This window comes from Balaenoptera acutorostrata, chromosome 4, assembly GCF_949987535.1.
Source record: "Balaenoptera acutorostrata chromosome 4, mBalAcu1.1, whole genome shotgun sequence".
Lineage (NCBI taxonomy): Eukaryota > Metazoa > Chordata > Mammalia > Artiodactyla > Balaenopteridae > Balaenoptera > Balaenoptera acutorostrata.
The window spans coordinates 54,346,052-54,364,091 of NC_080067.1; the positions used below are offsets into that span (position 1 = coordinate 54,346,052).

Sequence of the window (18,040 nt, forward strand, 5' to 3'; positions counted from 1 at the left end):
TACAAAACAGATCTACCCTCATTTTGAGTGGGGAGGAGTGAAGGAAATAAACACATTTCATATTCTGTGTTATGTTTTGGGTTAATTGGTAAGAATCATCATTTTCTCTCACCCCTCTCTGACTACACACACCCTGATTGTAGATTATAGAAGGAAAAGGAACCAAATGACTTGCTGATCCTGTCCCCAGACTGCAGAATTGCATAGTCCAAAAATGAACTTTAGCTGTTACTTTATAAAAGACTAGGCATCAAGATGCCACTATTTGCCTTAATTACATATTTAATTGCTATTAGGTTACATATATATGGGAAATGAAGAATTTTTTAAAGATATAATATATGCTCAGCATAACATTAAGTGAAAAAGGCGTATTATGCAATATGATCTCAATTAGGGGGAAAGGGGGAAATATATACACACAAAGTATGAATAAATACTAGAAGAAAATAAACTGTTAACAGATCTTTGGACGGTAGCATTAGGGATTTTTATTTCCTTCATCTTCTCTGTAAATTCCCAATTTTCTATTATTTAGAATCTCCATTAAAGTCATGGTAATTTCTATCTAAAAACACTAACTAGCAATTTAAGCCCATTCTCTTTGATCTGGGTAGCTCTAAAATAACAATAGTTATAATAGTAATTCACCAGACTCCAAGTACCCTGCAGTCTTCTTAATTCCAACTTCTTAGAATCTCTCTCCTTATTCATCGTATTAGTTGCTTGTACTTCCCTGAGTTCTCTCTGACTCGGATTCTAAAGGTGCGTTTCGAGAAGCAACGTGGAGAATGGAATGGGGAATCCAAAGTTTGTTTCAGATGAGCCCGGCTACCCCCTATATTGTACGGGGAGATAATTTGGCTTAGGTCTCGTCTGTGCCATCTACCAACTGTGGAGCCTTAGATAAATCTGTTCATATCGCTGCACCTCAGCTGTCTCGGCTTTCCCATCTTCAAAATGGGATTAGGAGAATTTACACGTGGGGAATAGATGATGCAGGGCTCACTGGCAAGAAAAGAAGTGCCACAGAGATGTCTAGAATTCCATAGGTCTCAGGAAATCTTCTGTAAAATGCTCCACCCCAAACCTACTGACTCCGAGGGGCGTGGGGCCCCCGGAATCTGTATTTTAATAGCTTCCCAGGTGATTCAGATGCCCAGTCAGGTTTGAGAACCAAGGACTCTTTCCAGTCCTGTTCTTTGAACCACTTCTCAACTTCCTTCTGGTCCCAGAGATTTCCAGTTCCTGCAGCAAAAGGAGCCAAGGAAAGAGGGGAGAGAAAGCGCAGCCAACACCCGCCGAGCCCTCCTCGTACCGGCCTCTCGCCAGCCTCCCCGTTCCGGCGCTAGCCGGTAGGTTACATAACAGCCCCGCGGCGCGCTCTCGCGATGTTTCCGCTGCCCCCGCCTACCTCCACGTCAGAGGGAACCGGGCGGAGCGGCCAACATGGCGGAACGCAGGCGACACAAGAAGCGGATTCAGGTAGCAAAGCCGAGCCCTGGGATAGGGGACTCTCGGAAGTGGAAGACGCAGGGAAAGCTCCCGGGAAGGGCGGGCGAAATCGAGGACGAGGTGGGGTGGGGTTCCCCCGCGAGGTCGCCGGTTGCGGGCTGAGTCGTTGTGAGGGGCCTGAGGAAGGGCGGTGTTGGCGACGGCGGAGACTGAGGCGGAGGTGCTGGGGCAGCGGCGGAAGGCGGGAGGAGCGGCCACCAGCGCAGGGTGGCGGTGGCGGTGGCGGTGGCGGCGGCGGCGTTGCCGGCCTGGGCCTGTGCTGGGAGGTCCGCGTCCTCCGAGCGCAGACACCGACCCTCCCCGGGCTCCTTCCCTCCCTTCTCCACGCCATCCTTTCGCCTTAGCTGTCCCGAAATTAAGGCCGCGATAATTAGGGTAGAAGGAGGCGGAGGACTGACCTAAAGCTGCCCGTTCTTTGTGCGCAGATTGAAGGACCGTAGGAGGGGGGAGTGATCGGGGTTTGGTCAGCTGCCCCAGGGGCCCAGGCGGCGATCTGCGTATCCAGATGTTCGTTTGCCTGCAGCCTCCTTTCTCCTCACAGTTATTAACTTAAGCGTCCAACTGAAGCTTTCCGGCTTTCTTTCAGCGACACAGTGTAAATAAACAAAACTCCCTTGGTACTGCAACGAGCGGGTCCCGCCCAGAAACCTTTCACATGCCAGTGTGTCATCCTCATAACCTACATAGCATCCCTCCCTCATTCCACATGCATGTCATCTGTGTATTTCTTCCTTGCAATTTTCCCCCTGTTTTTCTTGCTCTTTGCCGAGAGGATTAAATATGGGGAACATCTTAGACTCAGGATGTTTTGTTGTCTCCTTATTAGCTCCTGTGCCTAGAAACCTTCATATGTCGTCGTCAGTTGATGGCGTGTTGTAAACTGTTAATATACTAATCACAAATTGTTACACTCGTCATTGTCTTTCTGTTCCTTACTATTTCATTGCTTAGATGACTTTCTAATGTTTTTTTCCCCCATTTTTATCACTTAACTGACTGACACCACAGGTGATTTGAGCTATGCAAGTTAAAAATTCTCCTGAAAACTTTGAAGTACTAGGGAAAAAAACGATGCCGGTGATCAGTAAATTTGGAATTTTAGAATTAGGCAGAAATAAGAAAGTAGTTTCAAAAAGAGTGCAGAAGGGGACCAGAGACAATTGCCCCCCAAGTTCAGACAGGTCATAAAACCAAGGCTTAAGGTTATTATGGAAGAAGTTTCTAATTATACTATTTCTAGTCTTTCAGAATTTAGTGTTATTGGTCAGGTATGGATACAAAATATACTTTTATTAGAATTTGTATTGAAGTTGTCAAATTAGGACTTACTGGACTTATATTTACACACATGGTACATTTTATGGCCTTAAATAAACATTGTTTTTACAGTTTCAACTGTTCTTTAATATTGTTGTAAAGGTGATCCTAATTCACTTTGAGTAGCTGCTCTATTTCAATTGTGATCTCATATTAAGCAGAAAGATAGATTTAAAAACCTGTATAGTAGTGGTAGTGACTGGGAGCTAAAACTTGTGCCTGTTCGTACCCCAGTGTCAATAATTATTGGTCGTGTAACTTTGGTCAAGTTACTTAACTTTTTTCCTCTATTTCCAAATCCATAAGAAGGAATATTTACCTTAAATATCCTCATTGGGTTGTTGTGGAAAAAATAGGTGCGTGGGTGACTTGTTATTAAAGGTTATAAAAGCTATTAAAAGAGTGCTTAGCCCATAACTCCTTTTTCCCCTTCCCCAAGGATGAAGGCTTTAGGATAATTTGTTTTGGTTTTTGTTAAGCAGTCTGATATGCTGAAGAAAGATTAACAGTTATCTATTCAGTAAATAAACCTTTGAGTTGTGAGTTCCGTAAAGAATGGTTATTTACTTACTGTTGTTTAGTTGAGGATTAGCTAAGTGTGTGAGGATCTGATTGTTAAAAATCAAGTTGGTATACTGCTAAGTGAAAATAAATAACATTTTTCACCTCCTCCAAGTTCTCTACATAGCTGTGCTATGTAAAATGTTGTGGAGATCTTGGGAGTGCTACCTGGACTACTACTGTGCAGTGTCAACAAATTAATAAAAGTGTACAATATCTTATAAAACTCCTTGGTTTTTTTCCCTCCAGAGAATCAGAAACTCTATAATATTGGCATTACTTTAGACAAAAAGATCAAACGTAATGACCAAGTTCAGAGTTGAAGTTACAGAAAAAATTCTATTGTGAGACTATGGGCAAAAAGATCTGTAATATTAACTCAGTTTCCTGTTGCTACTTGATGTTTCATGTTTAGAAAAGATTTTTATGTTTAGTAGATTTACTGACCTTGAATTGTAATTTGTATATTGGGGGAAATGATTGATACAAACAAACAAGTTCAGGGTTTTAAAAAGTAGTTAATTTGTATGCTTTTTCTTTTTTTTTTTTTTAATTTATTTTATATATTTTTGGCTGCGTTGGGTCTTCGTTGCTGCGCGCGGGCTTTCTCTAGCGGTGAGCGGGGGCTACTCTTCATTGTGGTGCGCGGGCTTCTCATTGTGGTGGCTTCTCGTTGCGGAGCATGGGCTCTAGGTGTGCAGGCTTCAGTAGTTGTGGCTCACAGGCTCAGTAGTTGTGGCACGCGGGCTTAGTTGCTCCGCGGCATGTGGGATCTTCCCGGACCAGGGCTCGAACCATGTCCCCTGCATCGGCAGGCGGATTCTCAACCACTGCGCCACCAGGGAAGCCCTGTATGCTTTTTCTAATGTAGCCTGATTTTAGATTCTGGTATTCCATCAAAGTTGGAAGCAAGAAGACTATTTTGTCACATTTCCTTCTTGGGTTCACTTTACTGGTCACTGAAAACCAAAAGTGAGCTACGTGTTCACTGACGTTATATTGCAAAGTTTTCATGATTGAGATTCTCAAGTGAGAGTGATCTCAATTCAAATTAATAAAACATTTGAAAGTAAATAATTGTAAGTTTTCTAAGAAATGCAATTATGTAAGTTTTTAAGAACATTAAAATCAGTGCTTATAGGTTAACAAAGTGCTGCTTACTAGAAGGGTTAATTGAGAATCCTAGTACCATAAAATTTTAGAGTTGAAAACGATTTTCAAATAGTAGGGGTTTTTGGAATCCTTTTGCACAAATGCAGCTCTTATGTAAAAGCAGAGGGGTGGGCCCAAAGCCCTATCACCTCAGTACCCCACTACTTCACTACCAGTATTCCTCATCCTTAAGCTACTTTTAGGACCTAGATCTAAAAGTATTACTAGGTATAAAACATATTGATCTAAACCATTAACATCATTTTACAGATACACTGAGGTTCAGTGAGGTTATGTGGCTTGACCCAGGGTCACTCATCAAGATAGTAAAACCAGATTTAGACCAAGTCTTCTAATTCCAGTTGAATGTTCATTCCACCGCACCATTGATAAAATAAAAAATAAAAATAAATTGTTTTGACTTACTTTAATCTTGCAATCTTTATATTAAATTGTACAACAAAGACTTAACGAGACTTGTCCCTGCTAAAGAGACTCATCCCATTTAGTATTCTGCTTATGTGTAAGGTATCTAGTTGAGTTTTGGGACATTGAAATGGCTTATTCATTCCTAGAAATTTTATAATACCTGCATCTCAATTAACTTTGTTGCACCCATCTGTCTCCCTGTCAGTAAAACCCTGACATATTACAAACCAATATGCTTAATTTCAGAAAAGGGAAAGTTTAGGATTATGCACTCTGACTCTGGGACTTTCTGAAGGAAAGAGATGGAACCCAGGAAGCCAGTCCTAAGTGAAAACTCCCCCCAGAGGCTTAATGAAGGGCTTACAATGGCAGGGGGTGGGGGATTTTAGAAGGGCACTGCCCAAGTCAAGATACAGAGACTCTTGTAAAGCTCTATTAGTAACATACTGTGTGACTTTAAGCAAATGATATATCTAAGATCTCCTCCAGCTTTCAGATTTTAACCTGTTAACCTGTTTGCATTTTCACAAATATTTTATACTGTTTGTATAAAGATACAAATTGACAGTTGGTGAACTAATCTTTTTCTTTTGCTCAATTCATTCAACAAGCTTATTTATTACCTAAGCTTATTTTTATTGAATATAGAAATTTTTTAAAATTCTAGTTGTTTTGGGGGTGGGAGGATAGGGAAAAAAAAATTCTAAGTCAAAAATTCTGTAAGATTGAAGTCCATGGCTTACTGACTCTTTTTTTTATTTATTTATTTATTTTTTAAGGATTTTCTTATTTATTTATTTATTTATTTATTTATTTTTGGCTGTGTTGGGTCTTCGGTTCGTGCGAGGGCTTTCTCCAGTTGCGGCAAGCGGGGGCCACTCTTCATCGCGGTGCGGGGACCGCTCTTCATCGCGGTGCGCGGGCCTTTCTCTATCGCGGCCCCTCCCGTCGCGGGGCACAGGCTCCAGACGCGCAGGCTCAGCAATTGTGGCTCACGGGCCCAGCTGCTCCGTGGCATGTGGGATCCTCCCAGACCAGGGCTCGAACCCGTGTCCCCTGCATTAGCAGGCAGATTCTCAACCACTGCGCCACCAGGGAAGCCCGGCTTACTGACTCTTGATCTAATATTTTTTTTCTCAAAAAGATTATCTTAAGTACCAAAAATAATATATAGTTAGAAGTGGTAACCCCAGTTTCATTGTAGTATTTGAGTGTTGAAGTATTCTAAAATAAAAATAGTATTTGTTAAATAATTTAAAAAGAATGTTCTACCCAAACTTTCAATTTTTGTAATTTTGGATTAAGAGTTGCAACACCCGGCATCTTGGTGTTTGGGTTGGCAGTCCAGCCTCAAAACGTACTGGTTCTTTGCTTCCTCATTCTAAGACATTTGAGCTCATTCATTGAGCTACAAAGTTCTCTTCATTCAAGGCTTGATGAGCTGGTTTCTCTTTATTAGTGGGTGATGCTATTCGCAAAAGGCCTTCACTTTTTGTCAGAAGGTTTCTAGAAAAGTTAGGAAAATATTCTGAAGATTTCTTCACATCAAAAGGGAACAAAGAGGGGAGGTACTATAGTCTAATGTATAAACAGGAAGAGGATAAGACTGTTTTAGCCTGCAGCAGGGGAGCAGTGAGAATGAAGATTCCTTGGCAGGCTCTTCTATATTACTAGCTTCCCCAGGTCATATTCTCTTGGTGCTCTTCTGTAGCAATCTTTCTTTCTGGCTTTAAAGCCCCAGCAGATGGCACAAATCCTGTACTGTTAGAGGCAGTCTACAGTATGTATGACTTATATGTGGTATAATGAATATTTCATAATATTTCACAGAGGATAATAGAAACTTTTTAAGGATTTGAACTTGAAGGAGGAGCAAGGAAGGAATCAGTTCTGTTGTACCAATATGTTGATAGAATTCACTACTTTTCTAGTCAGATGTTTAAGGGAAGTTAACTGATACTTTAAGAAAGTATCAATGAATAAGTAACTCTGTGTCTGGTTGGGAGAGATTATCCAAGTCCATGTTTTGTGGGTCTGTTCTCTTCATTCTTGCTTTGTAGTGCCTTTACCAAGGAGGGGAAGGGAATGCAAATAGAATACTTGAGTCTGTTTTTGCAGTTGTGGAAAAGAGTTTGGTGAACTTGAAGTTAATTGTTAAAATGAGATTTTAAGATGTGGATTCATGTATTATCAGATTCCCTATTATATCATAATAGAACTGACTTTTCAGTTTCTTGGGTATTCTAATAGATTTTACATCTGATGCCTCTTATCAACAATCAGTAGATTAGTACCTGTATGCCTGTGTTCAGTAAGTTGTTTGAGTGTTAGTATGAGTGTAGACTTGTCATGCCTAAAGTTGATGTGATTGTTTTTCCCCCAGAATCACCTTCCTCCCAAATTTCTGTTAATTGAAAAACTGTCCTTTCAGTTGATCAAATTAGAAATCTAACATCTTTTACTAAGCCATTTCATTCATCTTTTATCATTGAGTCCTATCTGTTCTACATTTGAAATGTTTCAAATGTCAAAATCCTTCCCATTCCTAGTCTAGTATCACATCACATCTTACTTGAATACTAAGTAGTTTCCCTGCCTTGTGCTTGTTTCCCCCAGTTCATTCTACATACAGGCTCCAAAATAGTGTCTAAGTCATTTTTTTTTCTCATTATGTCCTCCTTCTATTCAAAAACTAGTTTCTGTGACTTAAGGAGTAAATTTGAAATTTCTTAGACTGCCTTGAATACTGTTTAGCCCTATTATACATACTTAACCTCACAATTCTTAACTTGTCTCTACTAGAGCCAAATTTTATGCTCTTTTAGCCACAGTATTTTTATGCTATTCATTCAGCTTATCCCAAATTTGTTCATCTTTCAAAATCCAGGTCCCTCTTCCAAGAGGTCTTTCATAGCTATTCTCATCCACATTGATAATCTCACTCCTTTTGTACTCCTAAAATATTTTTTCTACCACTCATTTTGGAAAATAACAGTTGTTGTTTTGGAAGGTTGTAACAGTGTAGGTATCATGCCTTAACAAATTTTTGGTATTAAAGGTAGCACCCAAAGTTATTATAGGGTAAACACTCAGTAAGTATGTATTTGAACAATTTATGTTTATTGAGACTTCTCCCCCACATACCATTTTTAATCAAGCATATCCCAGTAACAAGTTATCAGTTAATTGGATAAATCTTTAAATTGGCAACAGTTGTATCAACTGAGGGAAAAATTGAACATATATGGGTGTGATTATAAAATAGAATTGGTTTCTATAAAGCCAATTATAGTATCTCATTATTTCCAACTATTTATATAGTATTACTTTTTTGGCTGTACGTGAATATATAGGATATTATTTACTAATAGATAAGGCTCCTAGAAATGCAGTATGTTACACAGACATAATTAAATGCTATCGTTTAACATATACTAACATATATGTTAATAATTTTAGTGTGATTTCAAAAACTGAAATATAGAATTTTTACTTTTTAGTTTGTCAGAAACTATATTTTGTGACTAGGACCCAGATTAAATAATTATGAACATTGTAGATGTTACTGAACTTGGAGTGTTAAATTTTGAATTTACAGTTTTTTAAGATTCTATTTTTTTGTGATATGTGTTTTTATATATAAAACTAAAGCTTTTTTATTCACATAAATATTTGGTTTTTACTGTAGTCTTCACTTGGATTGAATGGTTTGGGCTTTTTTTTTTCTTTTTTAAAATTTTTATTGTATATTGGAGTATAGTTGATATACAATGTTATGCAGGCTTTTAATTTTTATTGTCACAAATAGTAACCCACAAATGGGATAGTATGAGAGTATAAGAATCATGCATTGTTAATTGGCTGTTGGAAGTAGAGAAGTTGGGAAGTGCAAAGAAAGAAATACGAGAAGTAGCTGCCAGGTGACCCAGCAACCACGACACAGATTTTCACTTCATCTCACAAATTACCCCTCTTCAGAATAAAATTAAAGCTGAAACTTTGATTTGTTAGTTGTCCCTTATTTTCAACAAACATAACTGAATGCAAACTAACTTGAAATTTGTGGGAAAACTGACGTAAAGATAGATGATTTAGAGAGTTTATTTTTCCTGTTTTGTGTTGTTAGAATGTCTTGCCTAAAACATAACTGTCTTCAGCATTAATTTTTCTCAGCAGACTAGATTCTTGGCAGATAATTCTTTAATATTATTTGGCACTTTATTCATCTTAAGAAATAGACCTTCCTGAAATCATTCACATTTAAATTGTATATTGCTAGAAATATTGCTTGAGTGCTGTATGTACTGTGCTTAAACATGTAATTAAAGATAGTACTTTTATTACGATAGCTTACAGCAATAAGACAACTAAAAGTATATATATAAAAGATATATGCAAACATAGACTGACCTCATTTTCTTCAGTATATGAGTGGGGAGAATAAGTATACAGGAACATAAGTTCAGAATGTAAGGAAATAAAAGCAAGATGGGGAATGATAAACAATGAAGGTGGTAGAAAGTTTGGAGGAGGGAATGGAAAAAAGAAAACAAGGAAGGATTAAAGCAGCCTTTCCAAAACTCTTTGTGCCCTTCCATTAATCAGTTCTTAAATGAGATTGTAATTTATTTGTCTATTGCATTTTTATTTTTGCTTTACCCCGTTCAGAAAGAAGAAAGGCAAGGTGAGAAAAGATTCCCTGACAGTATCTAGAATCTGTAACCAGAGGGGAAAGGGAAGGGAATACAAATCTTCAGCACCTCTGATAGTAGTTTGTATCTGGGACCACACTGGGACAGCTGTCTTTGGTTAATTTGAGAACTCCTCCTGCAATCTGTTGTCCATTGTTCAAGGTACATGGCTTTGGCTGTTATTTAACATTTATTTATGGCACCTGTTTCTACTTACTTTGACATTTGGGCACTTACTATTGACAACCTCTTAAAGTTTTGAATTATTGCCTTACGGCTTTTAAAAAGAGACCAGGTGGGCTTCCCTGGTGGCGCAGTGGTTGAGAATCTGCCTGCCGATGCAGGGGACACGGGTTCGAGCCCTGGTCTGGGAAGATCCCACATGCTGCAGAGCAACTAAGCCCGTGCGCCACAACTACTGAGCCTGCGCGTCTGGAGCCTGTGCTCCGCGACAAGAGAGGCCGCGATAGTGAGAGGCCCGTGCGCCGCGATGAAGAGTGGCCCCCGCTCGCCGCAACTGGAGAAAGCCCTCGCACAGAAACGAAGACCCAACACAGCCAGAAATAAATAAATTAATTAAAAAAAAAAGCTAGAAACAAACAAACAACAACAAAAACAAATAAATCAATAAAAATTTTTTTAAAAAAATAAAAAGAGACCAGGCAAGAGTGAGGGTGAACTGGTACAAAATGATTACCATACTGGAAAAACAACTGAAAATAAATGCCTTGTAGCTGAGGCCAAGAGGCAGACAGGTTTGGGCCCTATCAACTTGTATTTGAAAAACGTGATTTTAAAAATCTCCATTCTGTCTTCTGTATACATTACCAGGTCTGCTCCAGAAAAAGCTTGAAAGAAAGGCCTGTAGTAAACTTAAAAAGATTTTCAGAAGAGATCTGTAAATTATTCTTCAGTGTATCAATGTCACAAGTAAATGATTACGTTAAATTAATATTCTTACTTTGCAGGAAGTTGGTGAACCATCTAAAGAAGAGAAGGCTGTAGCCAAGTTTCTTCGATTCAACTGTCCAACAAAGTCCACCAATATGATGGGTCACCGGGTTGATTATTTTATTGGTAGGATTACATCAATAAAATTATATTTGTGTACATATCCTATGAAGAGACCTAATTTGGGGATAGGTAGATATTTTTTAAATGCTCTCCAAGCATGATTGGTGAAGCTAGGTGATGAGCATATGACAATTGATTATCCTGTTCTTTCCTTTTATGATTGAAAATGTCAATAAAAATAAAAGAAAGTGCTTTTTAGTAACGTTACTTGGAAATTTTTAAAATAGGATTTATTTTCAGTACTAACATTTATTTTCAGTACTAACACTTATTATTCAGATAGTACATGTACTTAACGATACTCTTTGTAAAACTCTGGCATAGAATTCAGTGTGAAACAAGTGTGTCAGAACCAACTTAGGAGTGTTTGTTCTTCACATAATCGAAACAACTTCATAATAAGCTAATATTATCTGTAATATTGCCCCATAGCTTATAAATCAATAGTTGTTGAGTTTGCCTGTCTGATCAATTAAGGTTGAATTACCATTATTGGGAAGAAATTTATTTATCTTCTCTTCAGTGTTATGATTAATGATTTTGATAGTCCTTAAAAGTTTATAAAAATAGACATGCTGTTTTTTTCACATTTCATATATTTAGCTTCTTCCAGTGACAGTAGTTCGTTTCACAGAGCTTATTCCTCGGTGGGTTACAATAAAGCTTGGTGACGGAATTTCTGTTACTGTGGTAGAGGAAGATTTTTGGTTTGTTTATCCTATATTATGATTATTTGATAAGAGTGTTATTTACATTTATTTTGAATTTTTTAAAGAATATTTTCTCATTAATTTATCTCGCTTTAGTTAATATTTTTGAATGTCATTTATTTCACAGCATTACTTTAAGAAAGATGCTTAATCAGTATGTTTCACAAATTGAGGTTTTGAGGAACTATTTGTCATGATTATGTCAGACTTAAATTTTCTGTTGAACTTGGTTTTATTTTCAGATGCCAGAATGTTGAAATTTGCCTTATAGAGTATTGTTTAGATAGACACAAATTCTGCTGTATACTAAATTTAAAATAATAAATTTCTTCTTTAGCTTCAAAAGCAGTGGATTGCCTTTTGGATTCAAAGTGGGCGAAGGCCAAGAAAGGAGAGGAAGCTTTATTTACAACGAGGGAGTCTGTGGTTGACTACTGCAACAGGTAGTTTTTATTTCTTAGTGAAGGATAATATGAATAGTAATTTAAAAATATTCTCCCTGGTCCTGAAGCTCCTTCCCTATTTCATCATTAAGTATAGTGCTGTTACAGCATAGCTCAAGTATAGCTTTTACATGTAATCTGGATTTCTTCAGTACCTCTGGAAATGCATTTATTTGGTGTTAGGCTATCATATTTTTATAACATTTATTTGTGTTCTGTTACATTTGTACATTTGCCAGGCTGACTGAACTGAAGGATCAGCAATAAAAATCATATACCAGTGCCTGTCGTGAACAAAAAAGTTCTTTCTTTTCTAGAGCAAAAGTTGGGGAATCTTTTCCAAAACTTTGTCAGGGATTCCTAATAGACCTGTTGTCCCTGTTTTGTTTTGTTTTTTTCAGTGCCTACTGAGCCATTAGCCAGGTACCCTTCCCTATTTTGTTTGTGATTGCTAATATATTCCTTGTGAAATCAAGGCAGCTGAAACATCTGTCTTTTCTTCATTCCAAGATGAAGTATAGACAGTTCAGTAACATATCCATGTTTTTTATAATAAGTACTTCTCCTTTGGGAAAAACTTTTCATGGTGAATGGTGTACAAAAATCACTTTTCTGGGGAATTCCCTGGTGGTCCAGTGGTTAGGACTCCTCGCTTCCACTGCAGGGAGCACAGGTTCGATCCCTGGTCAGGGAACTAAGATCCCACATGCTGCACGGCGCAGCCAAAAAGAAAATCACTTTTCTCTTGGAAAGAAGTATGCTGGGTTTTTTGTTTTTTGTTTTTTCCCTCTTATTTTTCCCTTGGTTTATTTACTACTTAAACATATTTATTAATATGTTAGTAAATCAAATTTTGTTTTTGTGACACTAAATTTTATAATTGGTGGGAATTTGACATTTTAGATTATTTTATATGCTTAGCAGGGAGATGCACATAGCATTTACTAATATATTGCTTAATGGCATTTAAACTATCAGCCACATGAGACCCCTCTTAAAAACCACTATTTTACGACCTGGTTTCTAAAGCTGTAAAGTTGAAGAATTATTAACTATTTCTTAAAATTCTTAGCTGCCAGGGACTTGCCTGGCAGTCCAGTGGTTAGGACTCCGCACTTGCACTGCCACGGGCCCAGGTTTGATCCCTGGTCGGGGAACTAAGATCCCACAAGCCACACTGCACAGCCAAAAAAAAAATTCTTAGCTGCCGTAAACTAGAGTCACTAATGGACCTTTCAGAAACAATGGAAATTTCATTGTCGGGGCAGGGATTAGCTAACAGTGGTGTAGTCAGTATTTTCCTTTACAGCCGTCTGTGTATTAGAACTCCAAAGTGCAAATTTCCCTGCCTGCCTCAAAACAGACTTTATTTTTTATATATATAGTGTAAAAATTAAAAGATGCTATAAATGCAGAAACAGAGAAGTTAAATCACTTACCCAAGGTCACACAGCTAGTAAGTGGCTGAGCCAGAATTCTAAATCCAACAATCTGACTTCATAGTCCATGCTCTTAACCACTGCACTATACTATCTCCTCCAAAATGATGATGCATTTAATGAAGCAAAAATTAAGATGAAGGATTAACCTGTCAATACTATTTGAATATTAAATCTGAGCCCAAGTCTCTGAGGAGAGCAGCCAGTATTAATACACTTCACTTGGCCTTTTAGGAGACTTGATACTTCGTTATATGAAAAGCCACAAAAACCTGAGTACAGAGATTGTCCTAGCAATACACTCACTTTCTGTTGTATATGTTATTCCCATTCATATCAAGCTTTTTGTGTCCTTTTTGCACTAAGATAGAGAAGCATAACTACCTAAAGTTTTCAAAGCCACTTCTCATAATAACCATGGTGACCTCATGATGGCCAGCCCTCATGGGTTCCTGCCTGACTACAGGCAAAACCACAAAGGGACACTTGTCCTGTCTCATTTTCTGAAGTGGTCTTCAGGGCGTCTAAGGAAAAACAAAAGAAAACAGGAAACTGTAGGATGTGCCTCTTTATGGCCTATTTCAAGTAGACTCTTCAACCTTTTATCTAGCATCATCCTAACCCTCCTAGTGACTTTGCATCTCCAACCCCCCAGTCCAGTAGTGTCCTTCTCACTCTCATTCATATACCATACTCATTCTCTCTTCTGGTCTTTCTTTGATAATAACCTGCCACTTTCCGCAAACAGTTCTTGCTCTATCCTGCCTGCCTCTCAATATAAATATCTCTCAAATTCCATCTCTACCATTTAGTATTCCCCAGATCCTCTAGCCCACATTAATCTAATGTTCTACAGAATTTATAAAGGTAATAGCATACAGTTTAGTCCTTAACTATTTAAATAGAATTGTTGCATGTGTGTTAGTTTTTCTAAATTTCTTGCCCGCTAAATCTGAAGGCAATTGGAGGACTGTTTTATACTTTATTGTAACTCCACGGCAATTAGCACAATGCGGGCATTCACCATTGTCAGATAAGTGAAAGTCCTAAACATATGTCTGGCATTTAATAAACGTTTATTAAACCTGGTAAAAAAAATTAAGAGGTGAAGAAAAATAATAAGCAATTTAGTAACTTTTTACAAGCTGCTTTTAATCCATTCATTTATTCTAGAAATACTTATCAAATATCTATTATAGGCCAGGCCTCAGGAATACAGAGATAACTGTGACTTGGTTCCTGCCTCCAAAGCACATATTATCATCTGTTAGAGAAGATTTGTGACTACTTACAATACAGTATGTTCTGTAAGAAAGACAGAAATGGGGAAACTTCAAGAATGGCCTCTCAGGGAAAATGTTTTAATCAAATTTTGAAACAGAAATAGGTGATTACCCAGCAAACAATAGGAGAGTGGACATTTGATCCTGGCAGAGGGCACAGAACATACTGAGATAGGAAAGTATGAGTAGTCTGTGAAAATGTCAGAGTTTATGTAGATGATCTGTACTGTACAGTGTGTTTAAAGCTAAATAAATGGAGGCACTGATTTTATTACAATAGTAAATGTCATCTCATTTTTTGAGGCATAGAGTGAATTGAAGTAGACATTCTTTAAGGAACTGTCAAGGAATAAGTGAATGATTCTACTTACTAATGAATGGAATGAGGGTATAATGTAACTATTTATAAAACCAAATGTGTTTGTGTTTTCCATAACTATCAATATTAAATGAAATTCAGGATTTTGCTACAGCAGTAGTAATGGCTAACATTGAGAACATGCATGCCAGGCACCGCACTAAACAATCTACATGCTTCTCATTTATACCCCATTTTAGGAATACACTAAAATTAAGTAACTTACCCAATACTACATAGCTCGTTAAGTGGTAGAGGTGATATTTGAACCCATCTACCTGAATGTGAACTTCTCAAGACCAATTTGATTGGTTAATAGTCTTCTTTTCTCTCAAGGGGTTGGGGCAGCTGTACAGGAGGAGTAACAGAAGCAGGTGTTCCTGCTGATTCTGTGCTCTTCTGTATCTGCTGGTCAAGGGAAGGATTTTTTTTTTTCTCCTAAAGTTCTGTGGTTTATTTTTTTTAATTGTTTATTTCTTTATTAAGAACATTTTTTTTCACTAAAGTAAATTTGAGAAAATTTTGAAAATGATACAGAAGAAAATCCAAATTACTAATAATGTTGCCTCATGGATAATTATATTACCATTTGAGACTATATACTCAAGTATCTGTGTGTGTGCACATGTACTCTTAATATATGGAGAGGTATAATATGAACTGTAGTATGAAATGCTGGTTTTCAATTAACATACAGTGAATAAGATGTATTTTTGTTTTCATATTAACACATTATTGACTGGGGTGGGGGGTTTTGCAGAAACTAATGCCTGTGGTGTTAATACATCTGCGGTCAGTAATGTGTGAAGTTGTAATGAATGATCCTGATAGAAAATCTGGAAATCATCTAAGTGCAAAAATAAAGAGATTAGAATATTTTCATTATAAATTTTTGTAAGAAGTTCTGAAGTAGAGTAAAAATTAAAGATCCCCCTTCATATTCAAATACCCACCACTACTCTTTAAGTCTCACTTTCTACTCATAAGTAGTTAATTATTAAGGGTCTCATTTCAGATTTTTGCTTGTTTACATATATATGTATATGTGTAGCAGATATTAATGATGGATTCTTTGGGGGTGTTTCAGACAGTGGCATAATTACATATGCTGTATAGATCTTATGAACAAGTAAAAGTCCAAATGAGGAGACCTAGAAGTTAGCTTTGTGGAGATGTTCATAGGGTGGACCTAATTGAGCAGCAGAAAGAAGCCCAGCCAAGCAGGTCAAAACACAGGTGGGCACAAGATAATGATCAGAAATAAGTGGTCTTTAGGCAAGAAGGAGGCGTCTAGTTAGCAAGTGGTATGATGTGCTGGAGTAGGCACCAGTGAAGGTATTGAATAGAAAGGTGGATAGTTAACATTAACAGGCACAGATGGTGGCAGTGAGACCTAGCTTCTAGTTGTGTTTTGGTAGTTGTACTTTATCAAGGCAGGAATAAAGAAATCAGGAACTCTGAAACTGGAACATAAGATTTGAAAAGATGACTTTTAGATGACAAAGGTAAGGGTAAACCAGTTTCTTGAGTAGGATTAGAAAAGATTGAGTCAGCCAAGGTTGACTTAATTTGGGGGCAGCTGAGCTTCTAAATTGATCAGATAAAGATGTGAATAAAGCAAGGATGTTACTCTTAAGAAGTTTACAGTCTAGTGAAGGAGGCAAACAAGCATGTTATAAATTGTATGTGAAACTAAAAGAATAAATGCTGTGGATAGGATAACAGGAAACAGGAGGAAGGATGGGTGATAGATTTATAATTTTAAACAGGGTAGACTTAGTAGAGAGGGTAACATTTGAGGGAAGACTTGAAAGAAGTGAGGAAGTAGACCAAAAGGACATGCTTATTTGGGGGAGGAGCATTCTAGGTAAAGGGAATAGCCAGTGGAAATGCCCTGAAGTAGGAATATTAAAACAAACAAAAAAACAAAAAAAACCCCTGCTAAATAGAAGAAAGATCAGTTTATTGAGAGAAATTAGTGAAGCAAGGAACACATGGTGTTGTTTTGCTACATATATTGTACAGTTTTCAACTTGATACTGTGAAGAGTTGTTTTCAGAGTCCAGAAATCTCACCTTAGCATATTTAGTTATTCATTAGTTAATTGGAGATATTTCATTGTAGTGACAGGCTGAATAGTGAAGTACATGGAGAGAAGAAAAATACATCAAGAAGGACAGCTGAAGACACGATTTGGATCAGTCAGATCATGGGCACATTTTTAATCTGCTAACATTTCTTAAACTGTTATATTTATTTTCCCCATATATTTATATACCACTTATGTCTGCTTTTGAATTTGAGACTTAACTTTAAATAGAGTCTTGATTACTCCTAATGAACCTAGAGAAAAACTTAAGGATAATTCCAAACCTATAATCTCATTAAATTATACAGTTAAAAAATGAAAATTAGGTTGACAACTTTCATATAATCAAATTGGCTGCACAGGTTTTCAGTTAGACATTTTTGGTTGTTCTTCAGTGGGCTTACTAGTTGTAATTTCTCTTGTGAGTTGCCAGTGTATGTCTTCCTTTGATCATTTTATTCAGGTCTTGATATTTTTGCTTTTTAGTCTGTATCTATATAATGTATAGGGAATGTAATGTCATATCTTTGTTTCCAAAGGCTTTTAAAGAAACAGTTTTTTCATCGGGCACTAAAAGTAATGAAAATGAAGTATGAGAAAGACATAAAAAAAGAAAAAGAGAAAGGAAAAGCTGAAAGTGGAAAAGAAGAAGATAAAAAGAGCAAGAAAGAAAATCTGAAGGATGAAAAGACAAAAAAGGAAAAAGAAAAAAAGAAAGATGGTGAAAAGGAAGAATCCAAAAAGGTGATTTCAACTAAAATTAAGTAAAAATCAAAAAATTATTACTTGCACGTTAGCACTACTGGTGTATCAGCACTTTAAAATATTGCGCAACAACCACTTAAACCGCATTAGGGTTCTTACAAATACCGTGGTTGAGAATTTTGATTTCTGTGTCTCATATAGTGAAACTTTGACTATACGGATGTTACATTGCTTTTTGCTTGTTTGCAAATGTGTTTTCTTCTATTCAACTTGT

At 37.2% G+C, this 18,040-nt stretch overlaps 1 protein-coding gene and 1 long non-coding RNA gene across 3 annotated transcripts in view; one reads left to right on the forward strand and one right to left on the reverse strand.

The window, feature by feature from the left end:
* Positions 1–608: 608 nt before the first annotated feature.
* LOC130708112 (uncharacterized) lies at positions 609–2,212 on the reverse strand. Its single transcript, XR_009008169.1, has 3 exons — positions 1,914–2,212; positions 1,415–1,632; positions 609–1,248 (listed from the first exon to the last, which is right to left on the reverse strand). It is a non-coding gene; the product is annotated as an uncharacterized LOC130708112 (long non-coding RNA).
* SEC62 (SEC62 homolog, preprotein translocation factor) overlaps positions 1,413–18,040 on the forward strand; it is a 30,733-nt gene continuing 14,105 nt past the window's right edge. For both annotated transcript variants that reach the window (XM_007197532.2, XM_057545531.1), the window contains exons 1-4: positions 1,413–1,485; positions 10,634–10,742; positions 11,787–11,892; positions 17,601–17,805. In XM_007197532.2, the coding sequence (XP_007197594.1) occupies positions 1,450–1,485; positions 10,634–10,742; positions 11,787–11,892; positions 17,601–17,805 (456 nt within the window). In that variant the 5' untranslated portion in view covers positions 1,413–1,449. The remainder of the gene's footprint in view (positions 1,486–10,633; positions 10,743–11,786; positions 11,893–17,600; positions 17,806–18,040) is intronic.